The sequence below is a fragment of the Hypanus sabinus genome, chromosome X1 (assembly GCF_030144855.1).
Source record: "Hypanus sabinus isolate sHypSab1 chromosome X1, sHypSab1.hap1, whole genome shotgun sequence".
NCBI classification, from domain to species: Eukaryota; Metazoa; Chordata; class Chondrichthyes; order Myliobatiformes; family Dasyatidae; genus Hypanus; species Hypanus sabinus.
In genome coordinates, this window is record NC_082738.1 from 34,177,484 (window position 1) to 34,199,004 (window position 21,521).

General features: G+C 39.1%; 1 protein-coding gene across 2 annotated transcripts in view; it reads left to right on the plus strand.

Moving 5' to 3' along the window:
- Window positions 1-21,521, plus strand: part of timeless (timeless circadian clock) — a 78,626-nt gene that overhangs the window by 32,579 nt on the left and 24,526 nt on the right. For both annotated transcript variants that reach the window (XM_059956315.1, XM_059956314.1), the window contains 8 exons: window positions 229-398; window positions 875-1,000; window positions 4,753-4,904; window positions 14,782-14,879; window positions 14,970-15,090; window positions 15,990-16,191; window positions 20,318-20,463; window positions 20,945-21,033. In XM_059956315.1, the coding sequence (XP_059812298.1) occupies window positions 229-398; window positions 875-1,000; window positions 4,753-4,904; window positions 14,782-14,879; window positions 14,970-15,090; window positions 15,990-16,191; window positions 20,318-20,463; window positions 20,945-21,033 (1,104 nt within the window). The remainder of the gene's footprint in view (window positions 1-228; window positions 399-874; window positions 1,001-4,752; window positions 4,905-14,781; window positions 14,880-14,969; window positions 15,091-15,989; window positions 16,192-20,317; window positions 20,464-20,944; window positions 21,034-21,521) is intronic.

The following is a 21,521-nucleotide window of genomic DNA, read 5'->3' on the forward strand; positions in this document are numbered from 1 at the left end:
TCATGTGTTAATGAACAGGCTGGGGGAATGGCAGTGGTCTTTGGAAATGTGCATGTACAGAAACTGAAATTATTCTCCTAAGAGCAAGAAGATTAATAGATGTGGAAGTAATCCACTCAAGGAGATTATATGGGAGGTGGGGGCTAATATATCAAATGACACATATTTTAATTTGAAATTTAGGAATTCAACTGGCTTGTGATTCTGTTTGTGTTTTGTCATTTTCAGGTAACATCTTCTATGTTATGGAGTTCCGAGAATTGTTCTTAACATTATTCCGGAAGTTTGATGCAACCAAGCAACCCAAGTCATTTTTGAAAGATCTAGTTGAAACCACCCATCTTTTCATCCGGATGATTGAGAAATTATGTAAAGGCAAAAACAATCTTATTGTGCAGGTAATGTTGGCATCTAAATCACACCTGGTGCTATAGCCATCAGTTTAAAAAAAAACCCTACTCTAGAGTTCAGAGCAAGATTCAGATTTTACTGGGGTATGACCATGTGCTGAATTGCAAGGCATTTGGGTAGGTTACCAAAAGCTTGGTCAAAGAAGATTTTAAGAACCATCTTAAATGAGAAGGAGGCAGAGTGGTGTAGAGAGAGAGATCCAGATCTTGGGGACCCAGGAAGCAGAGGAAAGGAGAGAGAGAGAGAGAGGCAGGGAGTTCCAGAGCTCGGGTAGTTACAAGCACAACAGCCAGAGCTGGAGCAATGGAAGGATTGAGAAGTTGGAATTGGAGGACTGCAGAGATCTTCCAGGGACTGGAGGAGTTATAGGAAAAAGACCTTGAAGGCATTGAAGATATTGTGGTCTTGTGATGATAGTTGCTCAGAATGTAGTTGTTTGAATATTTCCCATTTATTGAAACAGAGAAAGAATGTGAAAAAGAAGAAGCTGAAATCAAATCAGAATGCACCTGCTTCATTGGAAAAGTCCCAAGAAGAACTTGAGGAGATCTGGAAAACAACATTGGAGCAGCTTGGCAAATGTGCAGAGGTACAGGCCAGATAGATAAGCACCAAGCTGAGATCCCCTCGAAATGGCTATTTGTAACAATCAGAGTTGCTGAAGAATATATCTTTCATGCTACAGTCCAGCGTTGCAATGTTTCCATTAACATAATACCAAAATTTGTTGCATTTTGTGTTTTAATTGCCTTTTCTTTCCCGAAAGGTCCAATACGTATTTAAAGTTCAAAATAAATTTATTAGTGAAGTACATGCAGTATACATATCATATGCAGCCCTGACATTCGTTTTCTTGCAGGCATACTCAGTAAATCCAAGAAACAATAGAATCAGTGAAAGACTATACCTAACAGGACAAACAACCAGAGTGCAAAAGACAACAATCTGTGCAAATACAAAAAACAGAAGTAATAACAAGTAAATAAGGAAGAAATATTGAGAACATGAGATGAAGAGTCCTTGAAAGTGAGCCCAAAGGCTGTGAGAATAGTTCAGTGATCGGGCAATTGAAGTTATCCCCACTGCTTCAACAGCCTGCTGTTTGAGGGGTAATATACCTGTTCCTCAACCAGGTGTTGTGGGTCCTGAGGTCCCTGTACCTCCTTCCTGAGGGCACAACGAGAAGAGGGCATTGCCTGTGTGGTAGGGGTCCTTGATAATGGATGTTGCTTTCCTGTGATAGCGCTCTGTGTAGATGTACTCAATGGTGGACTGGGCCATATTCACTAATTTTTGTAGGATTTTCCATTCAAGGGCATTAGTGTTTCTGTACCAGGTCGTTTGCAACCATTCTCCACCACATTATCTATAGAAGTCTGTTGAAATTTTAGTTGTCATGCCGAATCTTCACAAACTTCTAAGGAAGAAGAGGTGCTGCTGTGCTTGCTTCGTAATTGCACTTGTGTACTGGGCCCAGGACAGGTCCTCTGAAATGATAAGACCGAGGAATTTAAAGTTACTGACTCTGCACCTCTGATGCTCCAATAAGGACTGGCTCATAGATCTCTGGTTTCCTCCTCCTGAAGTCAATAATCAACTCCTTGGTCTTACTGACATTGAGTGAGAGGCTGTTGTTGTGGCATCACTCAGCCAGATTTTCAGTCTACTTTCTATATGCTGATTCATCACCACCTTTAATTCAGCCAGTGACAGTGTTGCCATCAGCAAGCTTGAATATGGCATTGGAGCTGTGCTTAGCCTCACAGTCATAAGTGTGAAGTGAATAGAGCAGGGGGCTAAGCACAGCCTTGTGATGTACCCGTGCTGACGGAGATTGTGGAGGAGATGTTGCCAATCTGAACTGACTGGGGTCTGCAAGTGAGGAAATCCAGGATCCAATTGCACGAGGAGATATTGAGGCTTAGATCTTGAAGCTTATTGATTAGTTGTGAATGTGTGATAGTATTGAATGCAGAGCGGCAGTCAATAAGGAGACCATAAAATGTAGGAGCAGAGTTAGGCTATTTGGCCCATTGGTTCTGATCTGCCATTTCATCATGGCTGATTAATTTCCCTTTCAGCCCCAATCTCCTGACTTCTCCCCATATCCCTTCATGGGCCCTGATTAATCAAGAATCTATCAACCTCTGCCTTAAATATGCCCAATGACTTTGCTTCCACAGCCACCTGTGGCAACGAATTCAATAGCTTCACCACACTCTGGCTCAAGAACTTCCTCCTCATTTCCATTCTACATGGACACCCCCCTATTCTGAGGCTCTGTCCTCTGGACTTAGACTCCCCCACCATCAGACCTTTCAACATTTGATAGATTTCAGTGAGATCCACCCTCCCTCACTCTTCTGAATTCCAGTAAATACAGGTCCAGAGCCATCAAACGCTCCTCAGATGATGAGCCTTACAATCCCAGAATCATTTTCGTGAGCCTCCCTTGAACCCTCTCCAAAGTCAGCACGTCCTTTCTTAGATAAGTGGCCCAAAACTGCTCTTTAAAACTTCAAATGAGACGTCACCAGTACTTTATAAAGCCTCAACATTACATCCTTGCTTTTATATTCTAGTCCTCTCATAATAAATGTTAACATCACATTTGCCTTCCTTACCTCCAACTCAACCTGCTAATTAACCTTTAGGGAAAATCCTGCATGAGGACTCCCAAATCCCTTTGCACCTCAGGTTTTTGAATTTTTCTCTCCATTTAAAAAATATTCTGCACTTTTATTTCTTCAACCAAAGTGCATGACCATACACTTCCCGACACTACATTCTATCTGCCACTTCTTTGCCCATTCTCCTAATCTGTTTAGTCCTTCTGTAGTCTCCCTGCTTTCTCAACACTATCTGCCCCTCCACCTATCTTCGTATCATCTGAAAGAGCAAACTGATGATCGATAATGTGTTATAGGCATTGGCTTTCCTCCTTATTATGTAGCTAAATGATCTTTCCACATTAGTTTTTTAATGGAAAGTTTCAGCAAGATTTTCACCTGTATGGAAGTTTTGTAGTTGAGCTGGGTTGTGCCTTGACTGATACTGCAACAGAGATCACTGGCTGCTGATTGGGCACTGAGAGTAGTGGAAGCCCTGACTACAATCAGCCAACTTGCTGTATGTTTGTTTATTTGATCTTTCCAGTGATTGATGAATCAGGAATAAGGAGACATTGATATAAAAGGAAAAACTTGTGCTTTTTCAGCACATTTCAAAACCTTAGGATGTTCCAGAGTGTTCTACAGCCAATAAAGTATTTTTGGAGGGCACATAATCTCTATTTACAACGTAGGAAATGAAATACATGCACAGCAAGCTTCCACAAACAACAACATCCTAATGGCCAGCAATAATCCGATTGGGAGATTGGTGAATTACTGCCAATCCTGGAATCATAGCATAGTTTATCTGAAATTCTTGAATTCAGTCTTTCTAGTATTCTCGATCTATATTTCACATGTTCAGCATCTGCAGTGTCTTACATCTGTTTTCATTCATCTTCTATTTGTACCTCCTCCAGACATTTGAGTTGATGTTAAAAAGCCTTCACTACCCTCTTTCAACCAGCACCGCTGCTGCTTGGGTCATTCAATCTCTCCTTGTCTCCACTCCTCCCCACCTTGCGACTTAATGTGTTTAATTTCTAACTTCACCCTGTTCTGATGAAAGTTCATGAAATCGAAACATACACTGTTTTTCTCTCTCAGCAGAAACCCCCTTGGCCTACTTGACCCTTCCCAGCATTTAACTCTTTATTTCAAATTTCCAGCATCACACTGGGATCTTTTTGTGTCTACCTGGGAGCAGACAGGACTACCATTTAATGTCTCACTTAAAAGATGCAATCTCTGAGTCTTGCATCATCAGAGATTTGTTTACTTGTAGGGATTCACAGTAGAACAAAGAAATACATCAATGAAAACCTTTACCCAAAGACTGACAAGCAACCAATATGCAAAATCTGGGAGAAAAGGACAATAAAGTGTATTGAACATGGAATTGGGACTGTGCTTGATTAGAGTAATTGTTGTCTCCCACCAATTTAATTTGTGCTTTCGTGTTCCAGTCCACTTCCTGGTGTTTTATGTGAAATAAAACCAAACTCCTTATTTCCTAGAACCACCCCACCAAGCAGAATAATCTGCTGAGTACTATGTATCAAATTCTATGTTCCTAAACTAGTCTTGGCCAGATACAAGACTTTTATATAAAGAAGACATAAAGTGGTTCACCTTCTCATATTTTCCACCTCACCCAGAATTACTACACTGTCTGACTCCTTGATTTCCCAGGCTGAGTAGTTGAACAAGGCATGTGTTTGTTTTCCAGGGACAAGAGGCTCTGCCAGAGGATCTGGTCCCATTTGATGCTGCCTCAGAAGTCCCTGTGGAGGAGCAGAGGGCTGAAGCTATGATTCGCATACAGGATGCAATGCTGGCCAGCAAAGCCACAGAGGCTCTAGTGCTTCTCCGAGCAGCACGGTATCTATTTATTAAACTTTGATGCACTGTAAACTCCTGAATAACCTAGCTTGTGATGAAATGGTGCATCGATTTGTTCATATTGATCTCTCGAATGTGGTGTCTGTTGCACTAAACAATCTGCCGGAGGAACTCAGCAGGCCAAGCAACATCTGTAGGGGGGAGGAGGGGGTAAAGAAATTGTCGATATTTTGGGTTGAGACCCTGCGTCAGGACTGAGAGTAGAAGGGAGGTGGTCAGTATCAAGAGGTAGTGTTTATCAGTTCATTGTCCTTTCAGAAATGTGATGGCAGAGGGGAAGAAGCTGTTCCTAAAACATTGAGTGTGTATCTTTGCGCTCCTGTACCTCCTTCCTTTTTTCTTTCTTTTTCAATCTTTTTATTAATTTTCATATATATATAAAGAAAAACATAACATAATAATGAATAGGTTATGAATACAATAGACTTGAAATTACATTGATAATAAGATAATAATATCCTATTAAAACATCAACAGAAAAAAGTACATTAATCAATCAAGTCTGTATAACTATATATGAAAAAAAAACAAAAATAATCGTCAAAAAAGAAAAAAGAATTAAAAATAAGTAAAAGAAAATGTATATTGATAAAAAAAGCACTAAACTAAACTAACATGGGCAATAGTAACAGTTTATAAGTATGTGATAGTGTCAAAAAAAACTCCGGAACTCCATACCTGAACCAGAATAAGCAGAAAGAAGGTCTGGAAAAGGTCAGATTAATTCATATGAAAATGTCGAATAAACGGTCCCCAAGTTTCTTCAAATTTGACTGATAAGTCAAAAATAGTGCTTCTGATTTTTTCCAAACTTAGATATGAAATAGTTTGGGAAAGCCACTGAGACGTGGTAGGAGGATTTACTTCTTTCCAGTTTTGTAATATAGACCTTCTGGCCATTAATGTTACAAAAGCAATCATTCGTCTAATTGAAGGGGAAAACTGAATACCATCCTCATTTGGTATACCAAAAATTGCAGTAATAAAATGAGGTTGTAAATTGATATTCCAAATTGAGGAAATGGTAACAAATATGTCCTTTCAATAGTTATGTAAAGTGGGACATGACCAAAACATGTGGGTCAATAAAGCCACTTCTAGATGACACCTGTCACATTGAGGGTTAATATAAGAGTAAAATCGAGCAAGCTTATCTTTAGACATATAAGCTCTATGTACAATTTTAAATTGTATTAAAGCATGCTTAGCACATATAGAAGAGGAATTAACTATTTGTAAAATTTTTTCCCATTTATCTGTTGAAATATTATATCGAAGTTCTTTTTCCCATTCTTGTTTAATTCTATCTGATATTTCTGGTTGTATCTTCATAATCATATTATAAATAAAAGCTACTAATCCCTTCTGACAAGGGTTTAAGGTAAAAATCAAATCTGAGAAATCCACTGAAGTTGAATTGGGAAAAGATGGTAGAACTTTATGTAAGAAATTTCTGATTTGTAGATATCTGAAAAAATTAGATTTAGGTAATTTAAATTTGTTGGAAAGTTGGTCAAAGGACATCAAAGTATCTTCAAAAAAAGATCATGAAAACATTTTATACCTTTCCTTTTCCATATGCTAAAAGCTTGATCTGTCCAGGAAGGTTTGAAAAAAAAATTAAGTAAGATAGGACTATCAAGAACAAAGTTTTTCAGAGTAAAAAACTTACGAAATTGAAACCAAATTCGTAATGTATGTTTGATAACAGGATTAGATATCTGTTTATTGAATTTAACTAAATCAGCAGGAAGAAAAGAACCAAGAACAGAGAATAGAGAATATCCCTTTACCTCGTTACATTCCAAATTTACCCACTGCGGGCGCAGTGGTGAATCCAAATCTAATTTCCAATACATTAAGTTATGAATATTATTTGCCCAATAATAAAATCTAAAGTTAGGTAAAGCTAAACCACCATCTTTTTTAGATTTTTGTAATTGCTTTTTACTTAACCTGGGGGTTTTATTTTGCCACACAAATGAGGAAATTTTTGAATCAATGTTATCGAAAAAAGATTTAGGAATAAAAATTGGTAAGGCTTGAAATAAGTATAAAAATTTCGGTAAAATCATCATTTTAATAGCATTAATCCGACCAATTAATGATAAGAATAAGGGAGACTATCTTGTAGTAAGTTGTTGAATTTGATGAAGCATAGGTAAAAAATTCAGTCTAAATAAATCTTTATATTTATTGGTAATTTTTATACCTAAATAGGTAAAGTTATCAGTAACAACTTTAAATGGTATCCTGTCATTCAATAAAGTTTGTGCGTTTAAGGGAAATAATTCACTCTTATCCAAGTTTAGTTTATAACCAGAAAAGCTACCAAATTGAGCCAACAAGAATAAAATAGCGGGAATAGACCTGTCAGGATCAGAAATATATAACAGCAAGTCATCAGCATAAAGTGATAATTTGTATAACTTCTCATTACGGGTAATACCAAAAATATTAGGAGATTCACGAATGGCAGTGGCTAAAGGTTCTAATGCAATATTAAATAATAAGGGACTCAAGGGACAGCCTTGTCTCGTACCACGAGATAATTGAAAAAAAGAGGATCTATAATTATTTGTAAGAACAGAAGCAACAGGTTTATGATATATTAATTTAATCCATGATATGAAGTTGGGACTAAAATTAAAGTTTCTCAATGTATTAAATAAGTATGTCCATTCAACTCTATCAAAAGCTTTTTCAGCATCTAATGAGATAACACATTCTGGGATTGTGGGTGATGAAGTATAAATTATATTAATCAATTTTCTAACATTAAAAAAGGAATACCGATTCCTAATGAAACCAGTTTGATCTTCTGAAATAATCTGTGATAGTACCTTTTCTAATCTAATGGCTAAAATTTTTGTAAGAATCTTAGAATCTACATTTAATAATGATATAGGGCGATAAGATGCACATAAAGTAGGATCTTTATCTTTTTTAAGAATTAGAGAGATAGTAGCTTCATAAAAAGATTGAGGTAATCTCTTCTTAGCAAATGCATCATTAAAGATTTCACATAACCAAGGGGAAAGCAAAGAAGAAAAAGTTTTAAAAAATTCTACAATATAACCATCAGGGCCAGGAGCTTTCCCTGAATTCATTGATGAGATAGCCTCTCCTTTTGCGGCCATAGAGATAGGAGCATCTAACAAGCTACGATCTTCATCTATCAGTTTAGGAATATTCAAATTGTTAAAAAAATTATCCATCATGGACAGATCGCCATCAAATTCTGATTGATATAAAGATTTATAAAAATCTTGAAAAGTATTATTGATTTCTTTATGATCAGTAGTTAAATTACCATCTTGTTTACGAATTTTAATAATTTGTCGCTTAGTCGAAATAGCTTTTAATTGATTAGCTAACAGTTTACCAGTTCGATCACTGTGAATGTAGAATTGAGCCCTGGTCCTAATTAATTGATTTTCAATTGAAGAAGATAATAGTAAACTATGTTCCATTTGAAGCTCAACTCTCTTCTTATAAAGTTCTTTGGTAGGAGTCACGGAATAAATCTTATCAATTTCCTTAATTTTATCCACTAATAAAGCAATATCTAAATATCTTTGTTTTCTTTTACCAACGGAAACTGAGATAATTTGTCCACGGATAAAAGCCTTAAAAGAATCCCAAAGTATTCCTCTGTCGATTTCTTCAGTATAGTTTGTTGAGAAAAACAAGTCAATTTGCTGTTTTATGTAGGTGATAAATTCTGGGTCTTGAAGCAAAGTAGCGTTAAGTCTCCAAGATCTAATATTATTGGAAAAGTCCGAAATCTTGATAGATAACTTCAAAGGTGCATGATCCGAAATAGTAATAGAATCATATTTACAATCAATAACATCCGTTAATAACCGATGATCAATAAGAAAATAGTCAATTCTAGAATAGCTATGATATACATGTGAAAAAAATGAAAATTCTTTATCTTTAGAGTTCAAAAACTGCCATATTTCAGTGATTCCCGAATCAACCATAAAAGAATTAATAAGTAAGGCCGATCTATTCGGAAGAATACAGATAGGTTTAGATCTATCCATCGAAGGATTCAAACAACAATTAAAATCTCCACCCATTATCAACATATATTCATTTAGATTAGGAAGGGAAGTAAATAAACGTTTAAAAAATTCAGGGCAGTCAAAGTTTGGAGCATAAATATTAACTAGAACCACTTTTCGACTAAAAAGTGAACCAGTTATCAACAAAAATCTGCCCTGTGGATCAGAAATAATTTCATGATGTGTAAACGAAATTGCGGGGTCTATAAAAATAGACACACCCCTAATTTTGGCGGTACAATTCGAGTGAAATTGTTGACCCTTCCAGAACCTAAAAAAACGCTGATTATCCTCCCTCCTAATATGGGTCTCCTGTGCAAAAATAATATTAGCGTTCAATCTATGGAATACTTTAAATATTTTTTTACATTTAATCCGATGATTTAAACCATTAGTATTCCAAGAAATAAATAGATTTATCCATCATGCCAATATTTGTTGTGTATATCATAAAAGGTTACAAAGACACATAACCCATAATTCAGGAAGAAGGAAAATTGATTCAGGAGCAACCGGAGAACATGACACCTCAACAATATTAATAATTTAAAGTCGGCCCATAGACTAAAAGCAAAAAAATAAAAATCAAAAGCGTGAAAAAAGATCCCTCCCCCCTCCCCCCACCCTTTGAAAGAAAGCCAAGCAGCAGGCACATAATCTAATACTAACATTACCCCCATTTCAAGATGGCAGCTCCATAAAAAGATTAAAAAAAAACTATGTAACACCCAGATTTAAATATAGGGTTGCAAAAAAAAATATATATCAGTCAGAATGAGAAAACTAATATAATAAAACAAACAATCATTAATAAAAAAAGTATAAACATTAAAATTTAAAAGTGTAATATACCTTTAAAAAAAATTCCATATTCAAATACAAGAAAGATGACGTTTCATAAGCAAAGGCTTATGGGAAGAAGAAACGACATTTTGAAAAGCCATATTACAAAATACAAATGTAAGTTAAGCAACCTATTAAAAGAAATTTAATAAAAAAAGTTATCAAAATAGGATTAAAAAAGGGATTTAATAGACACTACAATATATAAAAAAAAGACCAAAAAATCCAAAACATTCGTCCCATTTCTAAGTACAGGCAAACAAATAAATGCTTACAGAAAACAAAGTCTTACGGGAAAAAGAAACGACATCTTGAAAAAAAAGTAAATCATTATTACAAAATATAAACGTATATATCCGAAACAGAAAAAAGAATGAAAAAAAGATATTATAAAAATTAAAAAGAGCATCTATAAACAATGATGATAGTAAAAAAACCCAGACCTGTAGATCAGGATAAGAAGTTATAACCCAGCTTCATAGGTTAAAACTTAAAATGAAATTGCATCCTCTCTCCGAAAAATCTTCAACGTAACACATAGTTCAGGTTGCACTAGAACGGGGGTCGGCAACCCGCGGCTCCGGAGCCACATGTGGCTCTTTTACGTCTGTGCTGCGGCTCCCTGTTGCTTTGGGAAATAATTGGTTGTGGCGACCCTTTTCCTGGCACATCCGAACCGACTCACAATTAGATAGCCTACGGGGGTTTGCGAGCACAGAGCTTTGGAGCCTCTGCGCCATGGGGGGCAGGTTGAGGGAGGCTTAAAAGTGAGGCTGAAGATTTCGAATAAAGTTTTTTCCTTCGACTGCAGTTACCGACTCCGTGTCGTAATTTTAGCGCTGCGTGTAGCACACCGCTACATGGTCAGTATTTAATTAAAATGTATTTTATGTTAGTTTGTTAGTTTTTGAAATGTAAATCTAAATTTGAAGATTATGGTGATCTTGTACAATCTAAATAAGACGTTGTGGCGACCCATTTCCTGACACATCCGAACCGGCTCACAATTAGCCACCGTTCAGGCTAAGGGAGATAGCCTACGGGGGTTTGTGAGTTCGTGTCTTTTGCAGCATCCGCGCCCATGGGGGGCGGGTTGAGGGAGGCTTAAAAGCAAGGCTGTTTAGTTCGAATAAAGCTATCTTTGACTGCAGTTTACTGACTGCGTGTAGCACACCGCTACAACGTGTTTTTATTGCTGGCTGTCCAGAGGGGAGGTGCTGAAACGCTTTGTCGTGTGTCTGGAAGAAGTGAAAACTTTCCTGGGCAGCAAAGGGCTCACCTTTCCTGAGCTGGAACAGCCAGAGTGGCTGGAAAAGCTACACTTCATGGTAGACATGACAGCGCACCTGAACACGCTGAACACAGCTCTTCAACGGGGTAAGGACGTACAGCCCTGCACATGTTGGAGGATGTTTTGGCATTCGAGCGCAAGTTGACGTTGCTTGCCAGAGATTTACAGAAAGGCACATTGTCTCACTTCCCCAATTTGAGAGAGTTCAAACAAGGTCACGACATGATAAATTCGGAGTATTTACATTCTGCAATCATCGCAATGCAAACATCGTTTGGGAAACGCTTCTGTGAGTTCAGAGAGGAAAAAAACACATTATCCTTCCCGGTCACTCCCCTAAGCATCGATCCATCCCTACTGAATACGACTGCATTGTCAGGTGTGAGTCAACCTGAACAAGGATGATAAATATTTTAATTGCCTATTATTTTACGTATATTCATATGTTTTCATTGTTCAGTGAAATAGTCCTTTTATTTTTCAGGTTGACAGCTGGCTGACGTTATTTTTGGTTTGCTGCTGGCGGCAAATTTAAGTTTGGCGTTTTTCATAAATACAAGAAGGACTCAAATAGACGTCGAGTATTTTACTTAAAAGTAACCTTCAACCCAACGTCTTTTTTTCGGAGGTCAAAATGTTTTTGTTGCATGCAGAAATGTAATTTCGTTTTCTCTGCAGGAGTTCATCAATTTCATCAATGCAACACATTATAGTTTGTTTATACATAGCATAAAGGCAAAACAAAACTTTGTATGCAGTGTTATTTCATTTTATATGCAAACGGGTTTTGCGGCTCCCAGTGTTTTCTTTTCTGTGGGAAACGGGTCCAAGTGGCTCTTTCAGTGGTAAAGGTTGCTGACCCCTGCACTAGAAGATCGATATTCTTCAACAAATTTCTTCGCTTCTTCCGGAGTGTTAAAAAATTGCTGACTGTTGTCGTTCAGCGTAATTCTAAGCTTCGCTGGATACATTAAAGCTTGTTTAAGTCCAATCGAGTGAACCTCTGCCATCACTGGTTTAAAAGCGATTCTCGCTCTCATTACTTCGAATGAATAATCTTCAACAATTCGAAATGTGTTGCTATTGTGAGAAATCATACCTTTTTTACGAGCTAATCAAATTAAAAGCTCTTTCTCCCGAGGATAATGAAGGCGAACAATCACCGCTCGTGGTTTAACACTCGTAGCCGAAAACCTCGCAACTCGGTGAGCGCGGTCGATAACAGGTTTAGCTTGCAAACCTTCACCACCGAAAATTTCCCACAGTAATTTAGAGAAAAACTCAGTTAAATCACCGGACTCAACTTTTTCGGGAAACCCGATGATTCGCAAGTTCTGTCTGCGAGATCGATTTTCGAGATCAGTAATTTTAAACTTATACTGATCTACTGTTTTAACAGTCGATTGTATCTTCTTGTCAAGCGCTTCAATTGTACGTACTTTTTCACAAATTAATTTTTCAAGAGTCGTAAACTTATCTTCATGCCGCTGAATATCCGATGCCTGCGATTGAAGCTTATTATCAAGCGATCTAACAACTCCTTCAAGTTCAGACATTTTCGTGGTAAGCTTGTTTTCCAAACTTGCCAGTTTACTTTCCAAACTAGTTGCTTTACTTTCCATTTTACTTTCCAGCTTGCTTTCCAAACTTGCAAGTTTAGTATCCAGTTTAACGTCCAGAAGATTAGAAATTGCGTCGATAGATAAAGGCTCCTTAGACGATTTCTTGCTTGTAGCCATTTTAAGTTTGACAGAATTAGATCAAATATACTTTTAGGAAAAAGAAAGTTAATCGAAAGTATCAACTCATATGATTAAATTCGAAAAGATTTGATTAAAGGGTGATTATAGTTGAAAAAATAAAGAGCGCCTAAAAGGCAGATGTTTACGTCGCCATCTTGAAACTCCACCCCTCACCTCCTTCCTGATGGTAGTAATGAGAAGAGAGCATGTCCTGGGTGATGGGAGTCCTTCATGCTGGATGCTGCCTTTTTGAAGCATCGCCTTTAGAAGGTGTCCTCATTGGTAGAGAGGCTAATGCCCATGGTGGAGCTGGCTGAGTTTACAACTTCCTGAATCTTTATCTGATCCTGTACACAGGCCCCTCCATATCAGACAGTGATGCTAATAGAATGCTTTCCACAGTACATCTGTAGAAACTTGTCAGACTTTGGTGACATACCAAATCTCCTCAGACTCCGAATGAAATAGTGGCTGAAGGTGGAGACGGCTACTGGAGGGTGATAAGCAGGAATTCAAAGCAGATTGTTCTGCAGACTGTGTGTTGTTCCTAATTCCAGCATCTGCAGTCTCTTGTGCCTCCTCTGTGGTTTATGTTGTCTTATGCTTGATAACTTCTTTTAATCCTTGAGGTTCTTGGGTATTTTTATCTCTTTGCATTTACCTGACCTGATGACCAAGCAAACAGGCGGAGGAGCTAATCATGTTTAACCTTGCCCCATGGCTCTAATCAACTGAACGTACCTAAACAAGTTGAATTGCAGTACCATTTGTACTCTTTCATAAATAGAATCTTACTAGAGGGTGAAAACTGACTGCTGTGGAGCGTTCTTTGCTGTTCGGCACACAAGAAACAAACTTGTATGGGCACCGTTATTTAAAATGAACTGTTGATGCCAGGTGGTTTCTCATTCTCATCGTCAACAAAAACTATAAATTAAGTCGACAGTCAAAGGCGTCATAATATTATCAATGTCACACCATGACACTAATTGCTTTTCTGAGTAAATCAATCTATTGTAAGTGACCATTATGTTAAAATATTAATATGAACAAAGTGAAGGAAAAGATCCAAGTGGTACTTGGATTATGTTACCACAACAGTGCTTCTTGCACTGGGATTGGCTTTGACGCTGGTCAATGTAAAATGACCAGATTCAAAGCCATGTGTATGCAGCTTGTATAAAATGAGTCTCAGCAATCTGAATCCAGTGCTACAGTATTGTGCAGAAATCTTAGGTATATATATATACTTTTGTGCAGTACTGTATTTCTCAACGTGGAGTGGAGAGCGAGTTAGTAAATCTGGCAGGAGCAAAGGATGTTGGGAATGGCAAGGGTGGGGCGCTGTGGGATGGTGTGGGACAGGTGGCAGAGAAGAAGTGCCAGGGGCAGGGGGTGGCGCGGGTGCAGACTCCTCCAGCCCAGAGGCACCAGGTGAGGTCATTTGATTCCAAGCAATTGGTTTATTGATCATTACAGAATGTCTCTCTCTGGTGCTTCCCGCTCCCTTCCCCTTTCCCCAGTTCTGATTCCCCTCTCCCTGCCCCCTTCCCACTCTCAGTCCACAATAGAGACCCATATCAGAACCAGTTTTATCATCGCTCAAATATGTTTTGAATTTTTTTTGCAGCAGCAATATAGAGCGATACATAAAATTACTACGGTACTGTACAGTAAAAGTCTTAGCTATATATATGTGCCCAAAACTTTTGCACTCTACTGTATATATCCTATGTGTAATGGCGCTGCAAGAATTCACTGCTTTCCCCTAGACAAACACGAGCTGGCCGAGCCTGAGGGTTACACATGTATTTCACTACTTTTACTAGCTCACAGACCACAAAATGAGCGGTGATCTCCAAAAACACACCATGCATTGATTGAGGGTCTAATGCTTATTCCCACAGGGAAGTGTGGCCTGAAGGTGATGTTTTTGGCTCTGCTGACTTGCTGCTTGATGAAGAGTTTGAACTGCTTAGACAAATACTGTTTGCAAATTTGCCAAGTGAGTATTTTAGCTGCCATCATTTTGTTTGCCACTGTTCTGAATATTGTCTCTGAAGTTCTGAATGCTTACTCTGTATTCATTTGGCAGGGCTACCACCTGCTGAAGTTGAAGACAGTGAAGAATTTCGTGATGAAGAAATAGAAGAGGAAGAAGCAGAATCTGTGAGAGTAACAGAAAGTGAATTTAACTTCTTGGATTATCTCAAGAGGTATGTTCTACAGATAATTTTTTTTTTAATTAAGCCACAGAGGGCCAAATAATCTTTCAGCTTCATTTACACAGTTCACTGAAGTATTCACAGTGGACGTTCACAGAGTTAGGCAGAAAGTAAAATAAATAATAATGTGGCAGCCACACAGGGTGAGAGCAGTTTTTACTTTTGGGACAAATGTTTTACTTCATCTGGACTGTGGGAGGTAAATTCATCTGCTTATTGGTAGTTGTCTCAAGTTAAAGCTTTATCAGTCTCAAAGCATTTCCTGACCGGCAGGGCCCAAAGCACAAAACCTGTCCACAAGCTGTTTGGAAATTATAGGTGGACTTTAAGGGTAGTTTACAAAAACAAAAGTGCTGCAAATGCTGGAAGCACTCAGGTCAGGTGGTATCTGTGGAGAGAGAAATAGAGTTGAAGTTTCAGATTAATGTCCTGATTCTAATGATAAATTATCAACCCGAATTGATAATTCTTGTTTTTCTCACCACAGATGCTGCTCGATCTGCCAATTATTTACCTTTTAGAGATACAGCACAGTAACAGGCCCTCCTGGACCAATGAGCCCACGCCATCCAGTTACACCCATGTGACTAATTAACCTATTAATCTATACATCTCTGGACTATGGGAGGAAACCAGAGCACCCAGAGGAAACCAATGCGGTCAAAGGGAGAACGTACAAACTCCTTACAGACAGTGTTGGAATTGAACACGAGTCACTGGCGCAGGAGTAGCATTATGCTGGCCGCTATGCTACCATACTCCCCTAAGTATTTATTTTGCTTTCCTCATTCTAGTAAGGCCAACTCATTGGCAAGAAGAATACTGAAGCTGTGTGCAGTTCGCTTGCTATTTTTCCCCTCAAAAAAAAAACTTTCTTCTGTTTTATACAGGTTTGCTACTGTTGGTGTCGTGAAGCCCTATGTTCTCCTGCTGAAGGACTACCGGCAGAACAGTGCTCATATTAATCACTGCATTGTAAAGATGCTCTATCGGATAGGATATGACTTGAAAATGGATGCCCTTCTTTATCAGCTTTCAGTATTCCACTTATTCAGCCACATTCTGGAAGATCCAGCAGCTAGTGCATACCAAGTAGGTTGAATTGTGGTCAGCGTGTAATAATCATGGCATTGTGGTTCTTGTAGTGGGTCATGATCTAGTATTTAGTAGCATTATCCTCGTATTTCTACTCTCCTGACCCAGATCCTGGTAGTCTGTAACCAGTGGTGTACCACGGGGTTTATTGCGGGAACCCTTAGATTAACATAGAACAGTACAGCACAGTACTGACCCTTCGCCCTGTGACCTTTTAACCTATTACAAGATCAGTCTAACTCTTCCTTTTCACATAGCCTTCCATTGTTATTTCATCCACGTACCTTTCTAAGAGTTGCTTAAATGTCTCTAATGTATCTGCCTCTGCCTCCACCCCTGGCAGTGCATTACACACACTTGTCACTCTCTGTTTAAAAAATAACCTACCTCTGACATCTCCCCTATACTTTCCTCCAATCTCCTTAAAATTATGCCCCCTTGTATTAGCCATTTCTGCCCTGGGAAAAAAGTGCTGGTAGTCCACTCTTATGTCTCTTATCATTTTGTACACCTCTCATCCACCTTTACTTCAAAGAGAATACCCTAGCTCACTGAATCTTTCTTCCTAAGACATGCTGTCTAATCCAGACAGCATTCTGGAAACCTCCTCTGCACTTCTCTAAAGCTTCCACATCCTGCCTATAAAGAGGCAACCAGAACTGAACACAATGTAGCAATCCGGATGTGAGCATAGGAAATGTGATTTGTAAGTTTGCAGGGGACTTGGAGATTGGTGGTATTGTAGATAGTGAGGAGATTGTCTTTCAGCTACTGAATAGTACTGGCAAGATGGGCAGAGAAATGGCAGGTGAGCTTATTGCTGAAAATGCATAGTCTTACATTTTGGGAGGCCTAATAGGCTAGGATGAACACAATGATAGGACACAAGGAAGTATTGAGAAACATGACCTTGGAGTACACGTCCATGGATCCCTGAAAGCAGCAGCACAGGCAGATGAGATGGTTAAGAAGAGACTTGCCTTCATTAGCTGGTGCATAGAATACAAGAGCAGGCAGATTATGGTACAAATTTATGAAACACTGGGTAGAGCATAGCTGGAGTACTTTGTACAGTTTTGGTCACCACACTGAGGGATGTGATTGCAGTGGAGCGGGTGCAGGGGACATTCCCGAGGATGATGCCTGGGATTGAGTACCGCAGTTAAGAGGAGAGACTGGGTGGGGCGTTGGAGGCTGAGGGGGAACCTGACAGAAATTTATAACATTATGAGGGACATTAAGAGGGTAGGAAACTTTTCACCATAGTAATGTGTCTATAATTAGAGGGTATAGGTTTAAGGTAAAATGTTGGAGTGGAGGAAGTTGGAGGATTTTAGGGGAATTTGGGATCTTGAACACACTGTATGAGGAGGTGGTGGAGCCAGACATTCACAGCGTTTAAGCAACATCTTGCTGAGCACTCAAGCTGCCAAGGAAATGCCCAGAATTTGATGGACTCATCCTTTACTGATTCTATGCGAAAAGTTAGTTTGTATGAGAATCTGTGCTGTGCTGGACAAACTTTGTATTAGTTATCAAGTTGACAGTCTGTCACAGCATATTTGAAATTGTTTCCCAAGCATTTCAGCCTTGGTTCTGAGTGCTCTCTGTGCTGATTTACTTACTGATATAGAACGGTTGGCATTAATCATCCCAAGCTAATTTAATTATGTTTCTCTCTTAAATCAATCTCACGCACTCTGTCCCAGGTAGTTTAGTTGCCCTTGAATTTCTTTACCCTCTTCTCAGATTTTGTTGGGTATAATTCTAGCAGTGGCTAATGGTCCAGCACCACCTCTAAATAGCCATTCCTCGTTTGTAAGTTCTCATGCTGGTACAGTGCCTTGAAAAATATTCAGCTTTCAGCCCTTTGTTCACATAAAAGAGTATTACAACCAGGGGTTTTGATCAGTTTATCTGATAATCTTCATTTGTGAATCACATGCTCCTTTTTTCACAATAGAGCCCCAGAAAAATGGAAAATTATAAAGCATGAAAAACTAAAAATTGAAAAACTGAAATGTCAGCAGTTCAAAAGTATTCATTCCCCTTTGCTCAGTAGTTGGTTAAACTCAGTATTTATGCCACATGTACTGCTCAGTGTTGAGGCCAAAACGCTTCACTTTAGTCTCATCTGACAGCAAGATGTTCTTCCACATCTTTACAGTATCTTCTAAGTGATGCTTTGTAAAGTCTTTACAGGCAAGGATATGCTTTTTCTAACAGTATGTGTGGCGTAAATCTGATACCGCACATCAGCCAGGTAACACCATCCCTACTGTAAAATGTGTTGGAGGTTGCATCATGTCATGGGGATGCTTTTCAGCAGCAGGGACTGGAAATCTGATCAGCACTGATGGGAAATGCTGATAAATACAGAGAGATCCTGGGAAAAACCTGCTAGTCTCTGCCAGAAAACTTAAACTGGGGAGGATGTTCATCCTCCAGTAGGACCACAACCCAAAGCACACTGCCAGAGCCACCATGGAGTGGTTTCAGATGAAGAAAATTGATGTTCTTGAATGGTCAGAGTCCTGACCTTAACCCAGTCGAACATCTCTGGCAAGGTTGCTGTCCACTGCTGCTCCCCAACTAACCTGGCACAACTTGAGCAATTTCGCAAGAAGTGGGCAAAGCTAATAGAGACTTATCCAAAAAGACTACTGGTTGTAGTAGCTGTGAGAGGTGGTTCAACCAAGTATCGAGCAAAGGGGGATGAATACTTTTAAACTGCTGACATTTCACTTCTTGAATTTTTAGTTTTTCATATTTTACAATTTTTCCCTGTTTTTGGGGCTCTATTGTGGGGGTGGGGTGGGGGAAGGAGCATGCGATTCACAAATAAAATATCTCAATTAAATTGATCAAAGTCCCTGGTTGTAATACTCAGTTATGTGAACAAAGGGGGCTGAATACTTTTTCAAGGCACTGTATATCCTACCATAAACTATCAATTTCCAGGTAATCACCTTTACCTGCTAATGACTAAGATGGACTCCTGTACCTCTCATCTAAAACACCAAAGTTATGTCCAGAATTACAGTCCTGGAGCCTGTTAGTTCTTTCATAAATGACTGCAAAATGAACTGTGTTCAATCATAGAGCAATATAGCAGAGTAATAAGCCCTTCAGCCCATCTAGTCCATGCTGACCTGGTCTGCCTAGTCCCATCTATTTGCACCCAGACCACATCCCTCCACTCCCTCCTATTCATGTATCTATTTGAAATTTCTCTTAAATGTTGCAATTGAACCCACAGCTAGTACTTCCACTGGCAGCTTGTACACACTTGCACCATCCTTTGAGTGAAGCAGTTCCCCCTCAGATACCCCTTAAATATTTTACCTTTTACCCTAAACTTATGACCTCTAGTTCTAGCCTTATATAATCTGAGGGGGAACAGCCTGCATGCATTCACCCTATCCCTACCCCTCGATTTTGCATATATCTATAAGATCTCCCTTCATTCCCTGATTTATGAAGGTCACTGTACCAGAACTCTGTTTAACCCAATTTACCTGTGATTCTAATTTCAAGGAGTTTTGGATCTGTATTCCCAGGCCCTTTTGTTCTACCATACACCTCAGGGCCCTGTCTTTCACTCTGTAAGTCCTATCCTGGTTTGTCCTCCTAAAGTGCAACACCTCACACTTGTCTGCATTAAATTCTATCTGCCAATTTTTCAGCCCTTTTTCCAACTGGTCCAGATCCCACTGCAAGCTTTGATAGTCTTCCTCACTGTCCACTATGCCCGCAATCTTGGTGTCATCTGCAAATTTGCTGATCCAATTTACCACATTATCATCCAGATCATTGATATAGATGACAAATAACAATGGACCCAGCACTGATCCCTGTGGCACTCCACTAGTCACAGGCCTCCAGTCAGAGAGGCAACCATCCACTACCACTCTCTGACTTCTCCTGCTAAGCAAATGTTGAATCCAGTTGGCTAACTTATCCTGAATGCCAAGCGACCAAACCTTCTGGACCAGCTTCCCATGCGTGACTTTGTCAAAGATTTTGCTAAGGTCCATGTAGGTAATGTCCACCATCTTTCCTTCAACATGTTCTCTGTCCTTTCAACCTCCTTGGTAACCTCAGTGTTTTGTTTTCATAACAGGAGCTGGTGAAGTTCTGCAGATACGTCTTGAACCGATTCTTTACCTTAGCTGCTAGCAACAGCAAGGCCTTCGTGGAGTTGCTTTTCTGGAAAAATATTGCAACCATTCGAGAAATGACTGAGGGTTACAGGAGAGATGAGGAAAGGCAAGTGCTTTCACCAAGAGAGCGTGGGAGGTTGTGCTGTGCTAAAACTGCAAGGTCCCAGCTAATTAAAACATTCAATTAAGCTGAAGATTGAGGCTCAAAAATGAGTGTTGTTGCTGCTTTGATAGTAACAACAATCCTTATTTTTAGATGGATGCTTGGACCCTACTGAAGCCTGTGGACCTGAAGTGCTCCTTGAATAGGCCTCTCGGCCCCTCAAAACTGTCCCACCATTCAGCATGATTGTTGCTGATCGCTCCCAGGCTTTATCTCCTCTCCTGTGCTAGTCCCTCAATTCCCTGATCTATTATTCAAGGAATGTTTAGTTGCCAAAGTGGACTTAACACAAAGTTTTTTTTGTGCATGCTGACCGCCCTAATGGTGCCTTGCTTCTGTTAATAGAGTACTTGATGGTGTAACACAATAGTCAACAGCAGATACCAAAACAGATATAGTGGTGAATGTTTATGATTTTTTTCAGTGGGACAAATAAAAAGACTCCCATATGGACATCAGAAGAAGAGCAGGAACTTGAAACATTGTATCTAAGGTTCAAAGAGGAAGATGGAGGTATGTGTTACGTTTGAGGTTATTTCTGGATATATTCTAATTAAGTGGTGGACAAATGATCGGTGAAGATTCTTAGAGACAAATTTATGAGTATTTGGAGAAGCATGGTTTGATTAGGGTTAGTCAGTGTAGCCTTGTGAGGGACAGGTCATGTCTCGTGAGCCTGATTGAATTCTTTGAGGACGTAACAAAACACATTGATGAAGGTAAAGCAGTGGATGTGGTGTATATGGATTTTTATTAAGGCATTTGATAAAGTTCCCCATTCAGAAAGTCAGGAGGCATGGGATCCAGGGAAATTTGTCTGTGTGAATTCATAATGGACTTCCCCATAGATGGTTGTAGATATTCTCTCTGGAGGTTGGTGACCACAGGAATCTGTTTTGAGACCAGACCTCTGCTCAGTGTGATTTTTTTTTTAAATGGATGGGGAAGTGGAAGTGTAGGTTCAGAAGAAGAGCAAGAACTTGAAACGTTGTATCTAAGGT